At 42.8% G+C, this 23,796-nt stretch overlaps 1 protein-coding gene across 1 annotated transcript in view; it reads right to left on the bottom strand.

Annotated features, from left to right (window-relative positions):
- The window catches only part of WDR43 (WD repeat domain 43), a 1,886,673-nt gene that overhangs the window by 489,529 nt on the left and 1,373,348 nt on the right, over window positions 1-23,796 (bottom strand). The window contains exon 14 of the mRNA XM_044059887.1: window positions 6,052-6,115. Within this exon, the coding sequence (XP_043915822.1) occupies window positions 6,052-6,115 (64 nt within the window). The remainder of the gene's footprint in view (window positions 1-6,051; window positions 6,116-23,796) is intronic.

Below are 23,796 nucleotides of genomic sequence, written 5' to 3' on the forward strand. Positions count from 1 at the left end.
TGGGGTGAGGCAAAAAGATCTATGTCTGGGCTCCCCCATTTTCATGTCAACATGCTGAAGATTTGTGGATCCAGTTTCCATTTGTGTGGGTCCATAAGATTTCTGCTTAGGTCGTCTGCCAGAGTATTTTGCTTTCCTGGCAGGAATTGAGCTTGCAGATGTATTTGATAAGTCAAGGCTGTGTTCCACAAGGCCATGGCTAGTCTGCAAAGGGGGTAGGAAGTGGTACACCCCTGCTTGTTCATGTACCACGACTGTGGTGTTGTCTGTCTCTATCAGTAGTTGTCCTGGATGAAGACGGTCCTTGAAGGCTGTCAGAGCATTCTGTACAGCTAGCATCTCTTTCTGGCTGATATGTAGGTGCATTTGATTTGGGCTCCATTGGCCCTGAATGCATCTCCCTGCCAGATGCCCCCCCCCCAGCACAATCTGATGTGTCTGTAGTCAGTGTTTGGGTGGCAAGGGGTGGAATGAATGACCGTCCCTTGTTTTGATGACAGGCCTCTGCCCACCATAGGAACTCTTGCTGCAGGCAAGGAATGATGGGAATCATTGTTTCCAGGCTGTGACAATGTTGACTCCATAAGCTTTTAGGTACCATTGAAGTTTCCTCATATGCAGTCCTACATATGGAATTATTAGAATGCAGGAAGCCATGAACCCCAAGACCTTCAGAATTGGTCTTGCAGACAGCTGGGTTTTTGTGGCCACTTGTTTGAAGTAAGTCATCAATTGAATTTGTTTTTCTGGCATGAGGTAAGTCATCAATTTAATTTGTTTTTCTGGCATGAGGTAAGTCATCTGGGCAGTTGTATTCAAGCTTGCACCCAGGAATGTAATTATTTGAGAGGGTATCAGTTGTAATTTCTTTTCGTTTATGGTGTACCCTAAACAAGTTAGAAGCCTTTTTACAAATGCCAGATGCTTTAGAAGAGTGTGCTTGTTTTCTGCCTGAATTAGACAATCATCCAGGTAAGGAAAAATTTGAATATTTCTTTGTCTGCAAAATGCAATTACTGGTGCCAGGCACTTTGTGAAGACCCTGGACGCAGTAGATAAGCCAAAGGGCAGTGCAGAGAACTGGTAATGCAAACAGCCTGATTTGAAGTGGAGGTATCTTCTGCAAGATTCCCTGATTGGGATATGCAGGTAAGCCTCTTAAGTCTAGAGTTACCAACCAGGCATCCTTGCCTAGCATAGGCAGTAACTGTTGTAGTGTCAGCATCTTGAATTTTGGAACGTCCAGAAATGTATTTAGAATGGATAAGTCCAGAATTGGACGCCATGATTTGTCTTTTCTGGGTACCAGGAAAAGTCTTGAATAAAAACCTTGTCCCTTTTCCGGTACTGGTTGAATAGCTCCCATATTCATGAGGGATATAACTTGTTTCTGGGCTTTTGCCCACTGATTTGGAGGCAGATCTGGCCATCCGTTTGGGATTGACAACGTGTGGAAATGAAATCTGTATCCCTGGGATACATTTAAAACCCACTTGTCCTGGGGTAATTAGTTGCCAATTTCATGCATGAAGTGTCAGTTTTCCTCCCAAAGGGGCTGCCAAAAGATAAATGCTTGGTGTTTGCAGAGGAAAGTTACTGAGACTGTTTATCGTATGAAGGTGCCTTGTTACTTCCAGATTTGGAGGTGGAGGCACCCCATTGTTTTGTTCTGTAAGTTCCTTGTGACTGAAATCTGGAGCCTTTGGAGTGTCTGGGTTTGACATGAGCAGCTCTGGTGGGGTACTGGTAAGGAACAATTTCTAGTAGGCCAGTGCCTACTGAACCTGGGTGGCTGCACTTGTAGGAAATCTTTTACAGTTTGCATAGACTTAGCTTTATCTTCCATCTTTTTCATAACGTCTTCTAGCTTATTACCATATAGACTGTCCTGTTGTAAAAGGAGCATCCAACAATTTTGCTTTAACATGATCAGGCAGATTTTGCTCCTTGAGCCAAACATGCCTTCTTATAACAGATCCAGTTACAGCGGCCTGCAAGCGGCCTCCAAGGAATTAAAACCACATTGCAAAGTATGCTTTCCAACTTGTTCAGCTGAATGCAATAAATCCTGCTACTCTATTTTCCACACAGTCAGAAATCAACATAAGTTTCTGTTTTAAGTAACATGTGACATGTTTCTGATAATTAAGCATATGAAATTGACAGTTTAAAGCCCTGTTGCCAGGGTTGCAGACATGTAAACCTTCTTACCCATCTATCCAGCGCCCTGGAATCTCTATCAGAAGGGGTAGGATTTTTAGCAGTAGAGGCCTTAATGCCCTTGGGACCCTGAGAAATGGTTTCAGGATCTGCAATAGGATTTTTGAAAAGGAATTTGTGGGAGTCAAGAACCATGTAGTATCTGTCTGGCTTACAAGGAGCCGGAGGCAGGGAATCAGGAGCCATACTAGATTCTGAAAAAAACATCAACAACAATGTCTAGGACAGGTGGTACAGCCAAAGGCCTATGTTGAGGAAGATGAAAATCCCCAAGTCTCTTTTTAGATTCAGAGAAATCCTGATTTTCCCAGTGGAAATGTTCCCGTAAGGTATGTAAAGTTTCCCCAAAAGAAAAATCCTCAGGGGGAGAAGCAGAAGGAATGGAATCTTCTGCATCAGAGTCCTCATAAGTAGGTATAGACAAATCCTGTTAATTAGAAGAGTCAGAAGAAATATAATTCTGTTCAGAAGATTCATAATCAATGTCTTTGCCTAGGCCTCTTAGAAGGGGGGGTGGGCTACCACTGATCAGAGTAATTAAATCTTCAGCCATTTTGATTAGTTGTTTTGTAGGCACAGGGGCCTGCACGTGGCCCAGGCATTGTTTTTTTAGACATAGATTTAGGCCTTAGTTTTTATGATGGCGTCAGTCTAATATACAAATTTGTAGGCCTGAAAATACCCTCAGAAGCTGGTGCCTGCACAGCGGCTCCGGACCCATCCAAGGTAGAGACATTGGCGGGTTCCATAACTGAAGCATCTCGCGGCATACTGGACTCCGAATGGGTCTCAGTAGAGGCCTGCAAAACAGAAGTAGCGGGTATCAGGGGCTGCGAAAACACCTCACTGAGTACCGGCGAACTGGCGACTGGCTTAGAAGCGTTGTCAGTTTTGCACCTCGACGGCCTGTATTTTTCTTTCTTTTTTTTAAGTATTCCGGTAGTCGGATTGCGAACTGACATTTCTGGATAATTAAAGCGTGAGCCAAAATATTTAGAAGCAAAAATATACAGACGTTTAATAGTGCATTGATTAAATTTAGCACAAAACCGACAGCAAGGTACGTTGTGGTGAGGACCTAGGCAAGGAATACAGTACAAATGAAAATCCTTATGAGGTATTTGCTTCCCACAAGTAATGCAATTATTAACTTTTACAGACATTGGTAAGGAGCAAGAAAAAGTTTCCCCAATGGGGTACTTAGCTTTTTAGTTGTAGATTTCAGTTCTGAAACTTGAAAACAAAAATTTCAAGAGTCGGCTGACCGGCACTTGCGAAATGCTTCTGCTTTGGGCACCGTGCGGCAAGAAAGACTGATGTAATGGCATTGGCTGCTTGTTTTATACCTCTGATGACCTGACATCATGGAAGAAGGGACAGCAACCAATGCAGGACCCAAGACTTTAATCAGGCCAACTGAGGGCAACCTGCCAGCAGATTACGCAAATGTAATGACTGCAACAGTGAAACACGAAGAACATCTGGGTTTTGGGTTGGACAGTTTCTTTTGAAACTTTGGTATGGGGGGGGAGACCAGCAAGTGTTTAACATCCCGCATTTATCTTTTTGCTGCAGTGACTTGAAAGGGTCTTGTACTTTAGAGCCAAATAATGCTGTACTGTCCAGGGGTGCATCAATAAGCTTTGCCCTAAAACATCACACAGAGGTTGAAGACGAAGCCAAGAGTATCTACGTAAGACAGATGCTGAAGCTGCTGACCTGGCTGAAGATTCAGCAGCATCATAAATGCACTTTACAGAGTGCCTGGTAACCTGTGAAGTGAGGCTTTTCCAGAGCAGTCATGGATATCAGCCAGCTCTTTCGTGACTGATTCCAGGAGGGACAGGGCATACGTGGCCATGAGTTTCTGGTAGTTTTTCGCCCTGAAAGACAAGTATAAATCTTTTTACCCAGATGTTCCATTGTTTTGCTGTCCTTGTCAGCAGGGAGGATTGGTGGTAGTGGGTAAAAGCTTAGAGGCCTTGACCGAAGAGATAGAGATAGTGGCTGGGTCAGCAAGTAGGCACTTAAGCAGATGCTTAGCAGTGTCAGGCACCTTATAAAGTCTGTCAGGTCTGCGTGGAGCAGATGGTTTGGAATCTGGACTAAATGATGCTGAGGCATCTAGAAAGCCAGGAAGGATAGGTGGGAATAGCAGATGGGGCTTGGGGAGTCCATCTGAATGAGGTTCATAGTATCTTTTTTGGACCTCAGTCATTTCAGAGGATTCCCACTTGAAATGATCTTTCATCTTTGAGATAGTTTCCCTAAAGGTCAAGTCCTCAGCTGGGGAGTCCAGATTGACTGATTCTTCCTCAGGGGAGCCATACCCCAAGGGGGAAGAAATCGGGGAGGTGCAAGATAAAGGCTCCTCAGAGGAGTAATCTGAAAAGTCTTCCTCTTCTCTCGTGCTAGGATCTGAGGTCGGAGGCCTAGGGCTCAGGAGTGGTGGTGGTATTTTGGCACTCAAAGAAGAGGTAGGCTGTAAGGCCAAGAAGGCATTAAACAGGCTTTGGCTGAAAGCCTGCCAATCTGGCATACTTTCGGAAGAGGGAGAGAGATGCTTTCTTTTGTCTTTTTTTAAGGTGCCTAGTAGGCGTCTGGTGGGGTCTTAAATCTGAAGACTGCAAAGGATCGAAGGTATCCGACAGGCCTTCTGAAAATGTTGCCCCCCCCAGTGAAGACAGATGTCAGTAAAGCCTCAGCAGACGTGTTCTCACCATGGGATTCTGTGGCATCCTTAGAGGCACCCACTATTATCCACTGCGGTGGATCCAGATCCTTCTACCAGGCCAAGGTCGGCCACAGGCTGAGGATCAGATGGTAGAAGCCCAGCAGAAGAGGTAGACCGTATGGTCTTGGCCTTTTTTTGGCTTTTCTGAAGGAACATCTGAGGAGCCCTCCATCCCTAATACAATTTGCTTAAGGCGTTGTTTTTTCAAGTAAAGGTTTAAGGCATGCAGGCGGCTATGTAGGGTCTTGGGTACGAACGCCTGACAAATGGGGCAGGCCTTGTAGTCGTGAACCGTCCCAAGAATAAAAGGCACTGATCGTGGGTGTCCTTGTGGGGAACCAGCGAGCTGCACTTACACTCGCCCTTTTTGGATGACATGAACAAGCAATGCAAGTAACCAGGAGGACTGAAAGAGTCCCCAACGGGGTACTTATCCCAATTCTTTGAATCCAACATCAGCGATAGCAGGAACACATGGCGTAAGACTGGCAGCTGAGAAGTTCTGAGGGCTGGTGTGTGCAGACATCCCTTTTATGGGCCACATTGCCCTCAGCCAAGTCAGACAGCCTACGCATATCAGAGGGAATGAAAACTTTTGTATACTGGCCGTACGTACGTGAGACAAGAGGAGCAAACCCATATGTAGAATACTTCAACACTGGAATACAAAGACATCAGAATCTGAAATCTATACTGATGGGGATCTCAGAAGAGGAAATTCTAACAGTTACTCACTGCAGAGGATTTTCCAAGTCACATCTGTACACTCCTCAATATACTTTACACTACCTACATTTTTCCAGAATTCAGCTACATGGCTTATGCTGCTCTTTCTTTAAACCATTTTGAGATTTCTTCTGCTCTACAATTACAGGACAGCCATGCCAAGTGATAATGTTAACATTTATCAAATTCTTGCATAGCTTAATTACAAACATATCTAAAAAAGAAAACTACAACATTACTGAGTGAATGAAAAAGTATAACAGAGTGCACTTAAAAAGTATCAAAAACAATGAGCACGTTTTCAAATCCAACTATTCAAAACAAAAACATTGCGTCATGCATCTACACATCAAAATTAAGCTGAACCTCACCGTGGACAAGTAGGATGAGTGTAAGGTTAGGACAGCCTTCAACCATCGAACCATAAGTAAAGCACTGACAGGAAATTAAACAAAAAATTTAATTACAACAGGCTAACAGGACTACACAAATGATGCAGCTTCAGCACAAACACTGATGACAAAAAAAGCTGAATAAAATGCACTTTATGAAAAATATTCACAAAATACTACATATGAAAACAGTTTAATGCATACCTGTGAAATTAATTCGGTCACTGCTGTGGACTAAAAATAATTCATACTAAATCATTTTACTAGTTCAGGCAATCAACTCCTCATTTTTCTATGTCCACTTCATTTGGATCTTTATACTCCGTGAACTGTGAGAATCATAACAGGAATCTACCATAAACAGATATGTATTCCTACCAGCTAACCAGAGTGGGGTTTTAGCAGTGGCTGCTGCCACATTTCCTCTTTCAAAATTCCTGTCCTCACTCACTTCTGAATACTCTCATCCTCACACGTCCCTTCCATAAGGAAGGGTGTGTGCCTCCCACCAGGACTTCAGGCGATGCCACATGAACTCTCAACACTAAACCTTTGTGCCACTCAGTCTGACCACCACTCCATAACTGGACACAAGCAAAACGACCAAAAAAAGAACACAAAAAATAGAAAAGTACAGTTTTGTACCTTCCATAAATGTAGATGTTCGAAGATCCACATTGCTGCAGTCATAACTTATGGGTAGTCCGCTGTCCTCGGTCGGCCCGAATACCAAAGTATTAGGCTGACGTCGGTCATGGGCACTCAGATCTGACATCAGAGCGTCAGGGTATTAAAGCGCATGACCGACATCATATCCTCAGTCTTTTCTTGCCCCAGATGTCAGAAGGCCCTAAAAAGAAAGGCCACAGCCAAAAATAGAATACTTCCTAAAAGGCATGTACAAATAGCAGCTACCACCCAAACCATACAACCATTCCTAACTACAGAGGGGAAGGAGGGAGGGTAAATTGGACTGCAGCAATGTGGATCTTCGAACATCTACATTTATGGTAGGTACAAAACTGTACTATGTTCTTCATCTCACATTGCTGCAGTCATAACTTATGGGTAGAATCCCAAAGCAGAGGTAAAGGGAGGCTGGCAAAATCATAAAGCATTGGGAGCTGCCAAAATGCCCTGTAAGATTGCAGTGGCAAATCCAGCCCTAGATTTGGAATAAAGAGGAAGATGGTAATGTTTAGAAAAAGTATGCACTGAACTCCAAGTAGCTGCTTCCAAAATATCTTTAGTAGCTACTCCCCTTAAAAAAGCAATAGAAGTGGCAGTAGCCCTAGTGGAGTGAGGTCTGATTCCAGCCGGAATCTCCTTACCATGATGAGAATAACAAAAAGCAATACAAAGGCCAATCCACTTAGAAATAGTTTGTTTTGAAACAGGTTTCCCCTGAGAACCCAAAGCAAAAGAAACAAACAACTGCTGAGACTGTCTGAACCCTTTAGTCTTGCTCACATAATAATGCAACTGCCTGTGAATATCCAAAGTGTGCAAAATTTTCTCCCCTTTATTTTGGGGATCTGCATAAAATGTAGGCAAATGAATTGATTGGTTCAAGGCCACATTTGAAACCACTTTAGGCATAAAAGTAGGGTTAGTACGCAGAGATACCCTATCCTTATGAAAAATTAGGAAGGGTTCAACTGCCATAACAGCCTGTAATTCGGAAACCCTTCTAGCAGACGTAATGGCCAACAAAAAAGCAGTCTTCCAAGACAAAAACTTTAACTCAGCAGTAGCTGCAGTTTCAAAAGGAGGTAAAGTAAGTTTTTCCAACACAAAATTGAGATCCCAGGCAGGAGTAGGAGCTCTACGTGGGGGTCTTATGTTCTTTGCCCCTCTAAGAAATTGCTTAAACAAAGGATGAGAGAATAATGGTGGGTCACAGTCATAGTGAGCAGAAATGGCTGCAGCATGAACTTTTATAGAGGAGAAAGACAAACCCTTGTCTAATAATTCTGTAAGATATTGAAGAGAAACACTTAAATCAGGCCTGGAAGCATCAAAGCTCTTTGTTTTTCTCCAAATTAAAAATCTCCTCCATTTATCAGCATTAACTTTCCTTGTACTAGGCCTTCTGGCCTCCAAAATAACATTCAAAACTTGTTCTGGAAGCTGCGACCCTCCAGGTTCTAGAACAGAATATGCCAGGCTGTTAGATGCAGGGACTGAATCCTGACATTGAGGAAATGATTGCCCTCCTGAGACAAAAGGTGCGGAATCGAAGGCAAAGGCCATGGAGGTTCCCGTACTAAACTCCTCAGCAGAGGGTACCAGTGCTGTCTAGGCCAATCTGGAGCTATTAGAATCATGGAGGGCTTGTCTTGTCTGACCTTCAAGAGTACCTTGGGGAGGAGAGGCAGAGGCGGAAAGGCATAGACGTGAAGATTGCTCCAACTGAATGATAGAGCATCCACTTTCCAAGCTGTGGGATGAAACATTTTTGTGCAAAACTTTGGCAACTGGAAATTTAGTGGAGAAGCGAACAGATCTATGTCTGGAGTTCCCCATATCACTGTCAACTTTCGAAATACATGAGGATCCAATTTCCACTCGTGGGGATCCACTATCTGTCTGCTCAAAACATCTGCTAAGGAGTTCTGTGCTCCTGGTAGAAACCTTGCCTGAAGATTGAGGTGTAAACTGAGAGCAGTCTCCCACAAAATCATTGCTTGCCTGCAAAGATGGTACAAATGGGTTCCCCCTTGCTTGTTGATGTACCACATGACAGTTGTGTTGTCTGTTTGAATCAACACTTGCCCTGGGTGAAGTAAATCCTTGAAAGCCATCAATGCAAATTGGACTGCTAACATCTCCTTCAAGTTATGTAAATGTTGAAGTCTGGCAGGCCACGTGTCTTGAACCCATTTTCCATTGAGGTGTGCTCCCCAAGCCTTGTCCGAGGCATCTGTCGTTAGAATCTGACTCGCCTCTGGTCGGGTCACAGAGAGTCCCTTGTTTAGGTGACATTCCTGAGCCCACCACAAAAATTCCTTTTGAATGCAAGGTATTATTTGAATGACAGTGTCCAGATCTTGGCAGTGTTGTGTCCATACATTTTTGAGATACCACTGTAGCTTCCTCATATGCAGTTTGGCATTGGGAAGCACCAGAATACAAGATGCCATGAACCCCAAGGCTTGAAGGACTGTCCTTGCAGTCAGCCTGGACCGTAGAGACAATTGATGGAAGTAAAGTGTTAGGTTCTTTTGCTTGTCCGGGGTCAAAAAGGCCATCTGGGAAGCTGTATTCAGTCTCACACCCAGAAAGCACATTTCCTGAGAGGGTACTAGACTGGACTTTGTTTCGTTCACAGAATACCCTAGGCACCTTAACACTGCCATTACATACTGTAGATGATGAAGAAGTTCGTACTTGTCTTGAGCAAGAATCAGGCAATCGTCCAAATAAGGATAAATTTGTATTCCTCTTAACCTTAAAAAGGCTATCACTGGAGCCAGAACCTTTGTGAACACCCTGGGCGCAGTAGATAAGCCAAAGGGCAATGCAGAGAACTGATAATGTAAAGTCCCAGCCAAAACGCAGGTATCTCCTGCAACTGGGCCTGATAGGAACATGAAGATAAGCCTCTTTGAGATCCAGAGTTACCATCCAGTGATCTTTGCCCAACAGAGGTAGAAGTTGTTGCAACGTCAACATTTTGAATTTTGGAATGTCCAGGTATGTGTTGAGGATAGATAAATCCAAAATCGGCCTCCAAGTGTTTCCTTTCTTTGGTACTAGAAACAGGCGAGAATAAAATCCTAGGCCCACTTCTGACAGAGGGACCTGCTGTATAGCCCCCATTTGAAGAAGTAAAGAAATCTGCTTGTGAGCCTCTACCCTTTGCTGAGGAGGAACGTCTGGCATGCCTTTGAAAGGAGGCAATGTATGGAAATAAAACTTGTAGCCTCGGTCTATAATGTCCAACACCCATTTGTCCTGGGTGACTAATAGCCAGTTTTGCTTGAAGAGTGCCAACTTTCCTCCCAAAGGAGCTGCCAGACAAGAAGAATCTGGCAGCTGAAGATGCAGGTCAATGGGCCTGTTTACGAAAGGACTGGCCCCTGCCCTCACCTGTAGATTGTGCAGGTGAACTTCATGTTCTAGGCCTGAAAGAACCCTGAGCTCTGCCCCTACCACGTCTAGATCTACCCCTAGACTGTAAATCAGAAGGATAAGCCCATCCCTTAGTAGGCCAATTCCTGCTAAACTTAGGAGGCTGCACCTGCAAAAAATCTTTAACAGTCTGCATAGACTTAGCCTTGTCTTCCATTTTCTTCAAGACAGACTCCACAGGAGAACCAAACAAAACTTCAGACTGTAAAGGAGCATCCAAAATTCTAGTTTTAACATGCTCTGACAAATTCTGATCCTTAAGCCAGGCGTGCCTGCGAATAACTGAACCAGTGGCAGCCACCCTGGAAGAAGCCTGTAAAGCATCGAAACCACACTGCAAAGAATGCTTACCCACCTGTTCAGAGGCATGTACCAAATCCTGTAATTCCTTACACTCTATGCCCTCTGCCAAAGCATCCACTTTAGATTTTAGCTGAGTAAGGAGAAAATTCTGGTACTTCAACATATGAAACTGGCAATTCAAAGCCCTCATTGCTAAAGTGGAAGAGGTATACACTTTCTTACCCCATCTATCCAAAGCTCTAGCATCTTTATCCATAGGAACTGGATTCTTTACAACAGAAGCCCTGACACCCTTAGGTCCCTGGCTAATAGTTTCTGGGTCAGCCCTTGGACTCTTATACAGATATTTATGAGCCTCAGGCACTCTGTAATACCTGTCTGGCTTAACTGGCGCAGGAGGCAAAGAGTCTGGATTAAGGGAAGCCTCGGAGAAAACGTCTTGAACAACATCCAAAACAGGAGGTATAGCCAAGGGCCTATGCTGTGGTAAAAACAAAAATTCCCTAAGCCTCTTTCGGGAATCTGAGAAATCCTGACCTTCCCATTTAAAATGCTCCCTCATAGAATGTAGGGTTTCTGAAAAAGAAAAATCCTCTGGAGGAGAAGCAGAAGGAGTGGAATCCTCTGCGTCTGAATCAGAATAAGGAGGAAAATCCTGAATGTCTTCAGCCGAAGACTCTGAGTAATCTGAAGCCTGCTCCAAACTTTCCACCTCTGGCTCCACCCTAGGCCTCTTATCAGGAGGGGGCATAGAACCTCTGATTAAAGAAATTAAATCTTCTGCCATTTAAAGCATGTGTTTTTTAGGTACAGAACCTGCAGAACTAGGACTGACACCCGTGGAAGGCAAACTAGGCCTGCCTTTGGAAGGAGCTTTAGAGACAGAAGGAGAAGGCCTAACCACCTTAGGCAAGGAAGGGAGAACAGCAACCTGAGAGGCCCCCTCAGCCTGACCTGACTCCTGAGATGCCACATCTTGCAAAATTAAAGCCCCCCCCTGAGACTCAACTGAAACCTCGGCTGGATCCACAGATTCCACCGTAGTTTCTAAAGAACCGGCGTCCGGACGGACGACTCATCCTGCCTGGACTTTAAAGATTTTTTCTTTGCGCTTCTTCGCGGTAGCGGGCGTCGGAGGATCCGACGGCATATTATAATTACACCGCTTACCGAAGACAAGCCTAGCGCAATCTAGCCTACGTTTAATGGTGCGCTTATTAAACCTAGCACAAAAGCGACACCCGACTACGTCGTGCTCAGGTCCCAAACAAGGAATACAAAGAGAGTGGTAATCCCTATGCGGTATCTGTTTCCCACAAGAAATACAATTATTCACTTTTTCTGACATCCGGAATTAACTGAGGCAAGAAAAAACAAAAATATTCCCCAACGGGGTACTTAGCCCAACTTGGTATCGGTCTGAAACTCAGAATACGAAAATTTCAGAACGCCGAACGGCACTTGCAAACGCTGCTTCTGCATCGGACCATGCGGCAAAAAAGACTGAGGATATGACGTCGGTCATGCGCTTTAGTACCCTGACGCTCTGATGTCAGATCTGAGCGCCCATGACCGACGTCAGCCTAATACTTTGATATTCGGGCCGACCGAGGACAGCGGACTACCCATAAGTTATGACTGCAGCAATGTGAGATGAACATCCACCCATTGTGTGCCAGCATTGTAGAGAAATCTACCTGTAATTGCAGGCAGACACACTGTCCAAAAACTGGAACAGCAAAAGGGCAACAATCACCTTTTGCAGAAATGGGAAGTACAAGACTGCTACGTCTGACTTCAGAGGTCTTTTAAACCGGTACCAGTCAAGAAAAATCCAATGCGATAAAAGCTAAACCCATCTGTTAGACACCTCACTGTGCTTCCTGTAGAATAATATCCTCTATCTGATCCATTACTACATTAATTCAACTTTTACTGTGGTTTCTTTTTGCACATTCCCCACTGAATTTGGTGTTCCGAACAGCACAAAGACTTTTGCTAATCAGCTGGTGTTTCAGTGTGGGTAATGAATGGATAATTAACTACTATATTCTTCAAATGAGCACTGTTGGCTAAGGCTGTATCATGGAGGCCATGATCAAAGAAAGTTTAATACAATTACTATGAGGGCAGGAATGATGAATATAGAGCTGGAAATTCAAAAGAATAATGCTCATTTAGTGCAATTTGTCCTAATGTTGGAAACTCATGTTCTACACTCTGATAAAACAAAGATGCCATTTCATCATTCCAGATGAAAAATGGGATTGTGAAAGACCTAGTTAATAACTACAGAAGACGTTAAGATTATTTACTGATAAACTGGTTGAAATGAAGGATAAGGCACAAGTAAAGGAAATGATGTGTAACTGGACTACCTGAAAAACAAAAATGGTAGATTGTAATTTGTATGAAGTAAAATGAGTGACTGATGTGGTGCTTGGGTTGACTTTATAAATCTGCACTGTGCTTACAAGGTTGTCTACACTACATGCAAAACTGTTTAGCTGATTGCTTGCATATTTCAATCACTTATGTAGTCATGGCAGATAAATGACATGTCTGCTGTGAAACAAAAAATATTTACAAGGTATGCATCGTTTAATGTCCAGGATAGGTTTTATTCCATGGAACGTTAAGCAGCGTGGACATCAAAAACACCCTGTACTTTGTTTCCCTTAACATCCATATGCACAACGGTCATTCACATTTACATCCACTTAGCACGGTAAGGATGTAAATGTGGTTGGACACGCATTCTGACAAAGGTTACGGGGTGCAGATGGCTGAGCAGCAAGCTGAAGTTTTCTGACATCACAGAGTACATGAAAAATGTAAAACTCTGAATAGCCAGCAACTTTAAGTATTTTTCCTAGTAAATATAGTTTATTTTTCCTGATGCAAAGGTGCCCATGTGCAGGGCTGAAGAGCATTGCGTCACCCCCTGAGAGAGCAGCAAGGATGCTTCAAGTGCTTATAAGGGCTGGGTGGGCAGAAGTCCAGAATTCAAAATGATGCACCAGGATGTGAACTCTATTTATGGGCAATGTTACACGGACAGTTTGACAAGCCCTTAGAATGGGGACAAAGATTTGACAAAATGACTACATTTGTGAGGGAGGATTGGAATAAATTTTATATTTTAAAGTCTTGAAAACAGGCCACATGCTGCAAAAAAGATGTTTTGCTTTTGGAATGAGTGAAATTTGTAATAGATTTCTTGATGAAGCTACTTATTTGCCTATAACACCCAGTCTGATATCAAATAAATGATGTACGTTTCTGCATGCTGTGAAACAACTCACTCTTCTGGAGGAGAAAGGGCCTACACAAGTATGTAGAAGTGGTACACAAATGTTATAACTAATGAATAGTGATAGATCAAGGTTTTAAGTCAGGATCAGACCTATATCTGAGCTTTTGGAACAGACTGCCCATGTATACACTGATATCTGCATGTACTCAGGATGTTAAAGAATGCAAGGATGACCAACTCCAGTGTATAGATATGACTTTACTGGGGAATAAGCCATTTGTCATATCTGAACTTGGCCTGGATGTGGAAATAGTAGGCTCCTGTCCTGATAGCACGAGGACAGTTTAATTTAACTGCAGGATGAGCTTTTTGGACATCCTTGAAGACTGGTAGCTTGGATTCCTAAACTCTAGCTGTAATTTGTGGTTTGCCCTCAGAGCAGTGCAGCAATGATGGTGTAGTCAAAATGGAAAAAAATATTTACAGGGAAATTATCAGTTATATGGACTGGGGAGTCTTTTTTCCCCAGATACACAATGTATGACAATCATGGTCAAAGTAACAAAGATGTGCCTAGGCTGGATGCTGTTAGTCAAACTTCATTGCTTTTATTAGTTGTACAGCACTAACAAATTAATACATCAAGAGTCAGTAAAATCACTGGAGCACCAAACATTGTGGAAATTAAAACAAATTTCATGGAGGTCTATCACGGTTTATAACTTCTGACATTAGGAATGATGGGGTGACAGGGATGGAATAGAACTTCAGCACTTCATTGTCATTTGATAACAGACCAGACACTGCCTGACTGACCAGAAACACTGCCCGACTGCTCTGCATGGGAGGGACGATGAACGTGGAAGAAACTACAGATTATATCCTGCTTTAACTGTTTGGAATAAGCTACTAGGAACATTTTTTCTTTTTTTGCATGTTTTGTCTTTCATATTGACGTAAAGAACTTTTCTTTAGCCCCAGCTAAAAAGAGGTTTGCTTTTGCTGATCCAGTCAGACTACCTAGGTAAATTCATAAGTGCTGGTGGATATTAGCCCCCCCCCCTTTAAGATATGGATTATACCTATATTTTCCAAGCGATTATATTGAAACATTTTACGGGGAAAAATATAAAAGATTTAAAAAAAAATGCTTTTTACTGAGTCACTATAAAAAGTAACAAAGAAGGAAAAGTGAAAAATTTGCAAAAGAAACAGAGAAGCAGATTACAGGAAAGCATTTGAGGTTGGTTTTGGTGATCATGGTAATGAGATACCGTAAAAGTAGGTGCAGCTGTCACCAAAACTAACCTTGAACGAGTCAGCAACAGATGCAAGAGTTGTCAACTGAGAACAGACCTTCTTGAGGTCCACTGCCGACATGGTTTCTGCGAGAGAGTTGGACAGCTTTTTGCCCAAGTTTCTCTGCAATTGGGTAAAGTGTGCTAGATAATTTAACAATCTCATAGCAAACGCGGCTGAGGTGTAAATGTGCTTACTAAATCTGCCCATCACTTGACTCCCTGTACGGTTGATGGACAGATGAACTCTGCTCAGCTAGTTCCTTTTTGGTGGCTGCTGCCACAACAATGGCATCTTTGCTTCAATGGGTCCTGTCTGCTGGAGGGCCTAAAAATTTATCTGGGTGTCTGGGGATTGGTTCAGCAGTGTCCAGTTCCTTCTAAGCCCGGTGGAAAACTAGGTGAATGAGTTCATCTGCCTGGGGGGATATAACCCAAGACATAGATGGGCTCACCCTAAAAGCCTCCAACAACAGAGAATTTTCATAAGGAGGAGGTTGGGCAGACCAGCCACCCTTCTGTCTAAGGATTTCCAGGACGTCTCTCAAAGGAGACACCATCAGGTGGCAATCAAGGGGATCCTTCTCCCTCAAAGTCTGTCTTCAGTGAGGGACTCCATCGGGGACGCCTCCTTCCTTCCACAGAACCTCTTCTTTGGGGTGTTCAGGAGAGGTGTCGGAAGAAAAGGGGAAACTCCCCATGGGGAGCAGCAAGGAGGTTTCCCAAAGAAGACTGACCTAGAGCAGGAATGATAGGCTCAGTACTCGGACCTGATGAGGGACGCAGGGAATGATCCGAGATGTGAGAGAATGGGTCCTCTATGAAGAGAGAAGGCCCTTTTCACCATCTGGAAGGCTGAAGGGGCTGCGTAAACACCTCCCATCTCCCTTGGAGCCACAGCAGCCAATCCCAGATCCACAGCTTTCAGAAAGCATCAGACCTGAGCTGTTGAGGGCCAAAGCTCCAAGAGGAGGGGACGGATCTGACAAAGCTGGAACTGAACCCATTCCCCCTGGACCAGATGACATCTCAGATCAGAGATCCACTCTGATCCGACAAAATCGGAGGGGGGCTGGTCAGGGAAATCAGAGTTGAGGAGGGGGGCTTCCTTGGATCTGAAGCTGTCTCTCTCGGGTATCCTGGGACTCTGAAACTACTGTTCGGATTGGAGGAAAAGGAGATTGAATGGACTGTGTAGGTGCACTCACAGATCAGAGAGGGGACGGAGTTGGTAAAACCCCCATCTGGTTCTGAGCCTTGAGAAATCATATTGGCATCTGTCAAGTTCCTAGAAGGATTTGAAGGAGGCTGAGGAAGCTGGTCTGGAATATTCGGAAGGCATCTGAAATAACTTCGCTGGACAGATTGGAGTGATAGGTCTGATCGCATCGTCTGGTGTTAGGTTCCTAGCTGTCGGATCCAAAGGCCTAGAATCTGACACTGAAGTTGATGGAAGAGAGGAAATGGACTATAGTTATTATCCCCATAGGATCCAAGGTTGTCTGTGGATCCAAGCGGGCAGTTATGTTTGTCAGGAGGTTCGGAGGAAGACCTCTAAGCTTTTTGCACAGTTCTTTTTCTAGGCTTGTTGCAACCATGCAATTTTTAGGGGGTCTGAGCCCCAGGAGAGTAAGATGAAGAGGCAGGTAAACTCTTGAGAATTAATTTATTCCTACAGTCAGATATGGCCCTGGGATTGAAGGTGGCACAGACATCACAGGTCGACCATAGATGCTCTGGGCCCAAACAGACGGTCTTCTTGTGGGTATCAGAGCTGGGTATTTTGCACCCATAAGAAGTGGATCCCTTAAAACCTGAAGGTTTTTAAGTCTCACAGAAAAAAATTCCACGAATTCCACGAAGATGATTTTTTTTTCTTTTTTTGTTACAACAAAGAATGAATGGAAGGAGACGACACCTTAATGCCTGTGATAATTAAGTGAGGGAAAAAGACAGGAACTACCAAAAAGAAGTCATCAAAGGACTAAATTAACTTGGAAAGGTCAGACAAGTTAAAAGTTTGGAAAATTCAAGAAATAATTGCTCTCACGCTCGAGACTAGGGATATGCGTAAATGAGATCTGAGGAGATAGAGATGGTGTAGAGCATTATGGGTAGAGGGAGGAGCTCTAGACGAGGATCAAAGTCTAGAAAATGCATCCTACTCTGATTCGTAACCCATCAGTGAAGAATGAAAAGGACATCATCAGATCTTAATGTTTTCTCTACCAAAAACGACAGTATTGGTTGGTAAATTTTTACTGAACTGCCAGGTACTTTACAGCATGAAATCACACTTCTGCAATCAAACGGTAAATTGTAACATATGTAGTGTTTAAAGAATTGCCTTTATGGCCAAAATCTTATTTCTCTGAGGTACTCCATTTCTGGGGAACCCTAGCCAGAAATTATCAGCTCATTCACTTCCCTTTGTATAAACACTTGTTAAAGGTGAGAGATGGCCCAATGTCTTATAGGCGTCATCTCTCTGCAGAAGAGATACATTTGCACAGTCCTGTATGTTCAGTTACCACACCACTATCTGGGCGTGCTCACTGTATACAGATGTTGTGAAAAGGCAAGAAGCTGTGAAGACTATTATTTCAAAAGGGAAATCCAGGAGATGTAAATTTATCTGTAGGAAAGCCGTATTAAATTAAAATAATGTAAGCACTTCTTTAGAAAATGTTACACTATGCTTTTAAGTATCGCTCAGTTACTGAAAAATGTGTGCTGAATTAAATGTAAGCAATTCTTTAAGATATAACATTACACTATACTTTTAAATACTAAAAAAGGTGCCTGCATGAAATTCTAGGGTACATCCATAGATTTTGTTTATATGCAGTGTTAAAATGCAACACCACCTTCTTAGGCAGTCTCAACTCAAATATCAGAATAAATTCAAATTATGCCCCCCTGCCTTGCAAAAAACACTCGTTCCCTTATGCAGAGGGATTCTGCTTGGAAAACTTGGATAAAATCAAAATCCACAACCCATCATGAAATGTTTAGAGAACTCGGAAACCAAACCAAAAAAACTCATTTACAAGAAAAAAATTTTACTATAAGGCTCAAACTAGCCATCATTCTAATTCCAAAAACTTCTGGAGAACTGTCAGTTCTATCCAGCACCCCAGACCACCTCAAACTCCTAGTCCTTATCCTAACAATTCAGCTCAGGACACTTCCTGCCTCCAGAATTACTACTTCACTGATACTGTCCATAAAATCAACAATACTGACCAGACCTACAACTCTAACTCTCCCCAAACACCTTCTAATAACCAACCCCTCCTCTCTCAAAGCTATACATAATCTCTCTTCCAAAAACTAAAACCATGTTCTCCTTCTGCTAATAATCTACCCCCTTTCTAAAAGTTGCTGCAGACTATAGCCTACACAGTTTCAACACTTACCAATAGATCAATTTGTGAAGCCACTATACCAGATATCTGGAAATCTTCCTATGCTATACCCCTACACAAAGGAAGCAACTCCACTGATCCATCTAACTTTATACCGATAGCTATACTCTCCCCTTCTTTAAAATCCTTGAAAAATGCATATACACTCAGCTTCTCAAATTTCTTATTCAAGAAATCCTTCGGACATCTATCCAATATGTCTTCTGTTCAAACCATAGTAGTACTACAGCAGCTCTTATCTTTTACTTGTACAATAGCTGAAGACTGTGACAGTAACAAACTTGTGTCATGTCTATTCTTAGACTTATCAAAAGCCTTCAACACAGTATCCCATTCTAAACTCTTAACCAAGTCAGCCAACCTTAATCTCTCAGCTTCCACCTCTCTTCTCAAAGAGACCGCAATCTGTCAGATGGCATTCCCTCTGCATTTTCACTAACTACCTCTATACCTCCTATCACTCCTCTCTCATTCAATATGCTGATGGTTCTACACTCAACTTTTCTGAAAGTCTCTCTCAACTTAACACTCTTACCCAAAACTCTCTTCTCTCTTTTAAAAGATGGCTCACTGAAAATAGTGTCATTTTAAATCCTAAGACCACCAAACATTTACTCTCTCTCTCAAACACTTTCACATCTCAAACCCACCTTCACCATCTCATTCTTAAATAAAACCATCATCAATGTAGACTCCCACACAAAACTACTGGGAACAACAGACCAATTAAATTTTGACCTTTATGTCCAACAAGCCATTAAAAAAAAAAAAAATAAGCACAGGCAAGGCTCCAGGTTCTTCAACTATTTTAATCGATCGAAACAAACGCAAGCGCTGTCACAAAAATGCTTCTTCAGGTGTATGTCTTGTTCAATGCTATATGAAATGTATACCTTTAAATATATAATGGAGAGTCAGATGACTATGATTAAAGGGTATAAGAGGAGTGGTTTGATTGAACAAGACATACACCTGAAGAAGCATTTTTGTGAAAGTGCTTGTGTTTGTTTCGCTCGATTATAGTTGAAGAACCTGGAGACTTGCCTGTGCTTATTTTATGGTTTTGGACTTTTTCTTATTTTGTGCAGAGGCATTTGGATACCACTGGTTTGTGTTTTCTTCATTAAAAAAATAAAACAAATCAAAAACTTGGCCTCCTCTATAGTAACACAAAATTCCTAACTCGACTCTAGACTCTCCCTCAAGCTTATTTACTACTTAGCCTTCACTATGCTACTCCAAAATCCTTACAAACCTTCAATCTTCATTACTAAACTAGACCAGGCATACAATAAAACTGCAAAATTTGCCACAAACCTACCACATACCTCTCCCCACTGTATGGCACTAAAGAACATACAGTGCCTCGAACTCCCCCATTAACTTCAACTTTCTCAACTCTACATGACTGGCTTCTTACTAAACAAATCCTCAGCCTACTCCTCACTAACCAATCTTGTATTCTATTACACCCCTACACGCCCATTCTGTAGCACAGACCACCACCTTCAATATAAAGACTTACTAAATCTATTGGTAAAGTATTAGACAAATTTTCAGCATCTCATAACTGGAACAAACTCCTATGCAATATAAGAAGCACTGCACACTAGTTTCAAAAAAAGAAAGTGTAAAATCTTACACTAACTACAGATGTGCTTCTCTTCCATGTTGCAGTATTCATAACCTTTGGGTTAGCCTCCATCTAGCAACCCGAACTTCCATCCAATATACAAAAGCTCTAGTCATTGCAAAGTACATGGGGATGCCTGACGTTGGCTGTGGGCCATAAAAGTGACTTCTGCACGTGCCTTACTCAGAACTGAATACCCAGTTGGACCACAGTCCCAGGATAGCTGCACAAGCCATCAATCATCCAGCAAAGCTTTTTTTTCCCCTCTTCTCCTTTCAGTGGGTAGCAGGGAGGGATAGAATACTGCAACACGGAAGAGAGACATCTATAGTTATGGTAAGATTTTACACAACTATTTTACATCTTTCTATTCTCATGTTGCAGTACTCATAACCTCTGGGTGAGAGTGTGTCATAGCTCACAGGGAAGAGGGGGAGAGTGGCTTGGAACAATTTTCCAAAAAATCTATGCAGGATTGCCCTAGCAAAACCTGCTCTAGATCTGGAGATGTGGTCCAGTTTGTACTGTTTGGTGAAGGCATGAACAGATGCCCAGGTAGCTTCTTCTAGAATAGAGGCAGTGTCCAGCCCCTGGAAAAATGTTCCAGAGAAGGCCATGCCCCTAGTGGAATGGGCTTTTATGTTAAGAGTCCAGGTGTTTGCCATGGCAGGTATAACAAAAGGAGATGGCTTTTGAAATCCAGGTAGAAACAGTCTGCTTTGTCACGGCTTTTCCCAGAGCCCAGGGGTGAAAGGAGACAAACAGTTGCTCTGATCTCCTAAGGGATTTGGTCTTGTCTAGGTAGAATCTTAGTGGTCTGTGAACGTGGACATCAAGGGAATTCAGGATGCTCTGTCATTCTGGGATTGTGGTAAAAAGGTGGGGAGGTAGATACATTGGTTCAGGGACAACTCACCAATAACCTTAGGCATAAAGGATAGGTTAATCTGTAGGGTTACCCTAGCCTTGTGGAAGATTAAAAATGGTGGGGTGACAAAGAGGGCCTAGAGCTCTGACACACTCCTGGCTGTTATCAGGGCCACCAAAAGCATAGTTTTCCAATTGCAATACTCTAGAGGCTGTAGCTGCTGGCACAAATGGGGCAACACTGAGCTTCTAACACATAGTTCAAGTCCCAGGGTTTTGGAACGGACTTCCTGGGGGGGGGGGGGGGCTGAGGTGTAGAACTCCTTTCAGGAATAACTTCACTTGAAGTCTAGAAGCAAGTGGAGGGTCAAGAAGCAGGCAAGAAGAAACAGCAAGCAAGGTGGGCCAAAACAGAGGAATATGCCAACCCTGCCTGCAATGGTTCACACAGATAAGACAGCACCAAGGCGACCTCTCCTTGAAGTGGTTCTAGCTGTCCTTTTAGACACCAAATGGAGAACCTTTTCCATTTGGACAGATAGGATCTCCTAGTACTGGGTTTCCTGGCTTCCTTTAGGACATTTAGCACGCCATCAGTAAAAGTGACCGAAAGGGATCAAAACACAGTCATCCACAGGGTTACGCTCAGAGATTCCTAGTGGAGATGGATTAGGGATCCCATTGTCCTGTGTGAGCAGGTTCAATCTGTGAGGTAACTTGTGATGATTGCCCCTTGCTAAATGCAGAAGGGAGAACCAGTGCTGTCTTGGCCAAAAGGGAGTTACCAGCAAGATTTTTGGTTTGTCCTGCTAAATTTTCATTAGGATTTTTTTGTACGAATGGGAAAGGAGGGGATGTGTACAGAAACATCCCTTTGCATGAGACAGAGAAGGCGTCAGTCACACTTGCTAGGGAGCTGTGCAGGATCGGACACCAGGATAAGCTGACGTTCAACTGGCAGCACAGAAATTTTGAGGAATGTACATGTAGAAGTCACTTTTATGGCCATTGCACCCTACGGCCGTCAGACGTCCCACATACCTTGCAGTGACTAGAGCTTTTGTATACTGGCAAGATGTTCGGGTTGGTAGGCAGATGCTAACACAAAGGTTATGAATACTGCAACTTGAGAATAGAACATCTATTTTTCCTGGGGAAGAAAAACTTTTTGAAATGAAGTGTACAGCTGACATCCCATGATCACAATCCTGTGTGAGGGAGTGAAGAAAGACTTCTGAATGCTCACTTGGAATCCCAGTGTGTGCAAGAAATTTCTCTTCAAAGAAAGAGAGATTCTGAACACCATGAAATACTGCAAAGATAAGCAAGTAGTCTAAATATTGAAAAAAAGTGGATACCTTGTAGCCTACTATCAGATATAACCTGAGCTAGATACTCCATGAACACTTTGTGCAGTGGACAGTCCAAAGTGTAAGACAGAGAACTGAATGTGACCGAAACACAAACGTAAACATTTGAAGTCTGGATGAATAGCGATGTGATAAACATCTTTTAGGTCTAGTGTTACCTCTTCTTCCTCTTTCAAGTTTCCTGGTGGGATGTGAAGTGACATTTTGAATTTGGGCACAATCAGGAACAGGTTTAGAAAAGCAAGACTTAGAACTGGTCTCCAAGCATTTCTTCTTTGGCACTATGAACATTCTTAAATAAAATTGTTTCCCTACCTGGGAAGGAGGGACTGGTTCTATCACTCCTTAGAAAAGCATGTGATGAACAGGAAGAAACGGTCTGAGCTACAGTATGAGGAATGATCCCCTGGAAAGGAATAATTTCTTCCCACTGCCATCAATAACCTTGTTGAATGACTTTCAGAACCCATTTGCTTGAAACAATCTGCTGCAAAGAGAACAACGGCAGCTCAGACTTTCTGAAAGAGAAAAGGGTCCTGGGTGGGAAGGGGTCAAAAGTTCTTGAAGAGTCACTCAGACCTGGACTGTCCCTGGTTTTGGGTGGTTTTAGAGTTTTTGGAACCCTCTTGGCATTTATTCTTAAACATCTGTTTACCTGAATTCTATTGAGAATGTTTTTTTTTTTTTTGCCAAAACTGGATGAAGAGAAAGAAAATCCCTTGGCAATTTCAGTTTGCCACTTTTCATTACCCTTTCTGATCACATATGCAACAGAGGGGCCAAACACAATCTCTATCCAAGGGGGAATTTAAAATATTTTTTACGTCATCTGTGAGGTTTCTCAGAAAGCAGTCAATCAAACCTCCTTAAAACAATGCCAGTAGCCATAGCCCTAGAAGTAGTACAAGAGTCATACACACTACAACAATGAGTAGTGACCTGTGCAACAGAAGTTATTTAAAGCAGCTTTTTCTTCACAAGGAACCGTAGATAAAACTTTCCTCATACTTTCACAATTTATCACACCAAACTATCATATGGGTATGTACTCAAAAATTTTGACTACCAGAATTAAAGAATACACTCCCCCTCCCCCATACCTGTTAATGTTCCCATCCTTAGAAAACACAGAATGAAATTAACTAAGTGGTTTAGCAGCAGTGGAATAAACTAAGGATACAGTTGCTGTATCAGTATTGGGAATAATTTATAAAAATTTAAAAGGATGAACTTGTACACTTGTCTACCTTTTTAGGGACAGCTGGCTGATTAGCAAGCAGGACAGAAGAATGGGTGTAGGTCTAGAAATCCTTCTGTAGCAACTCATAGTATTTTCTAAAAACACTAGAACATTCTAGCAACAGTCTCAGAGAAAAAGAAACCCGCACAGGGAAAATCAAAAATGTACAGTTGTGCACACTTACCATAAATGTGG

This window comes from Protopterus annectens, chromosome 1.part2, assembly GCF_019279795.1.
Source record: "Protopterus annectens isolate FY-2018-M chromosome 1.part2, PAN1.0, whole genome shotgun sequence".
NCBI lineage: Eukaryota > Metazoa > Chordata > Ceratodontiformes > Protopteridae > Protopterus > Protopterus annectens.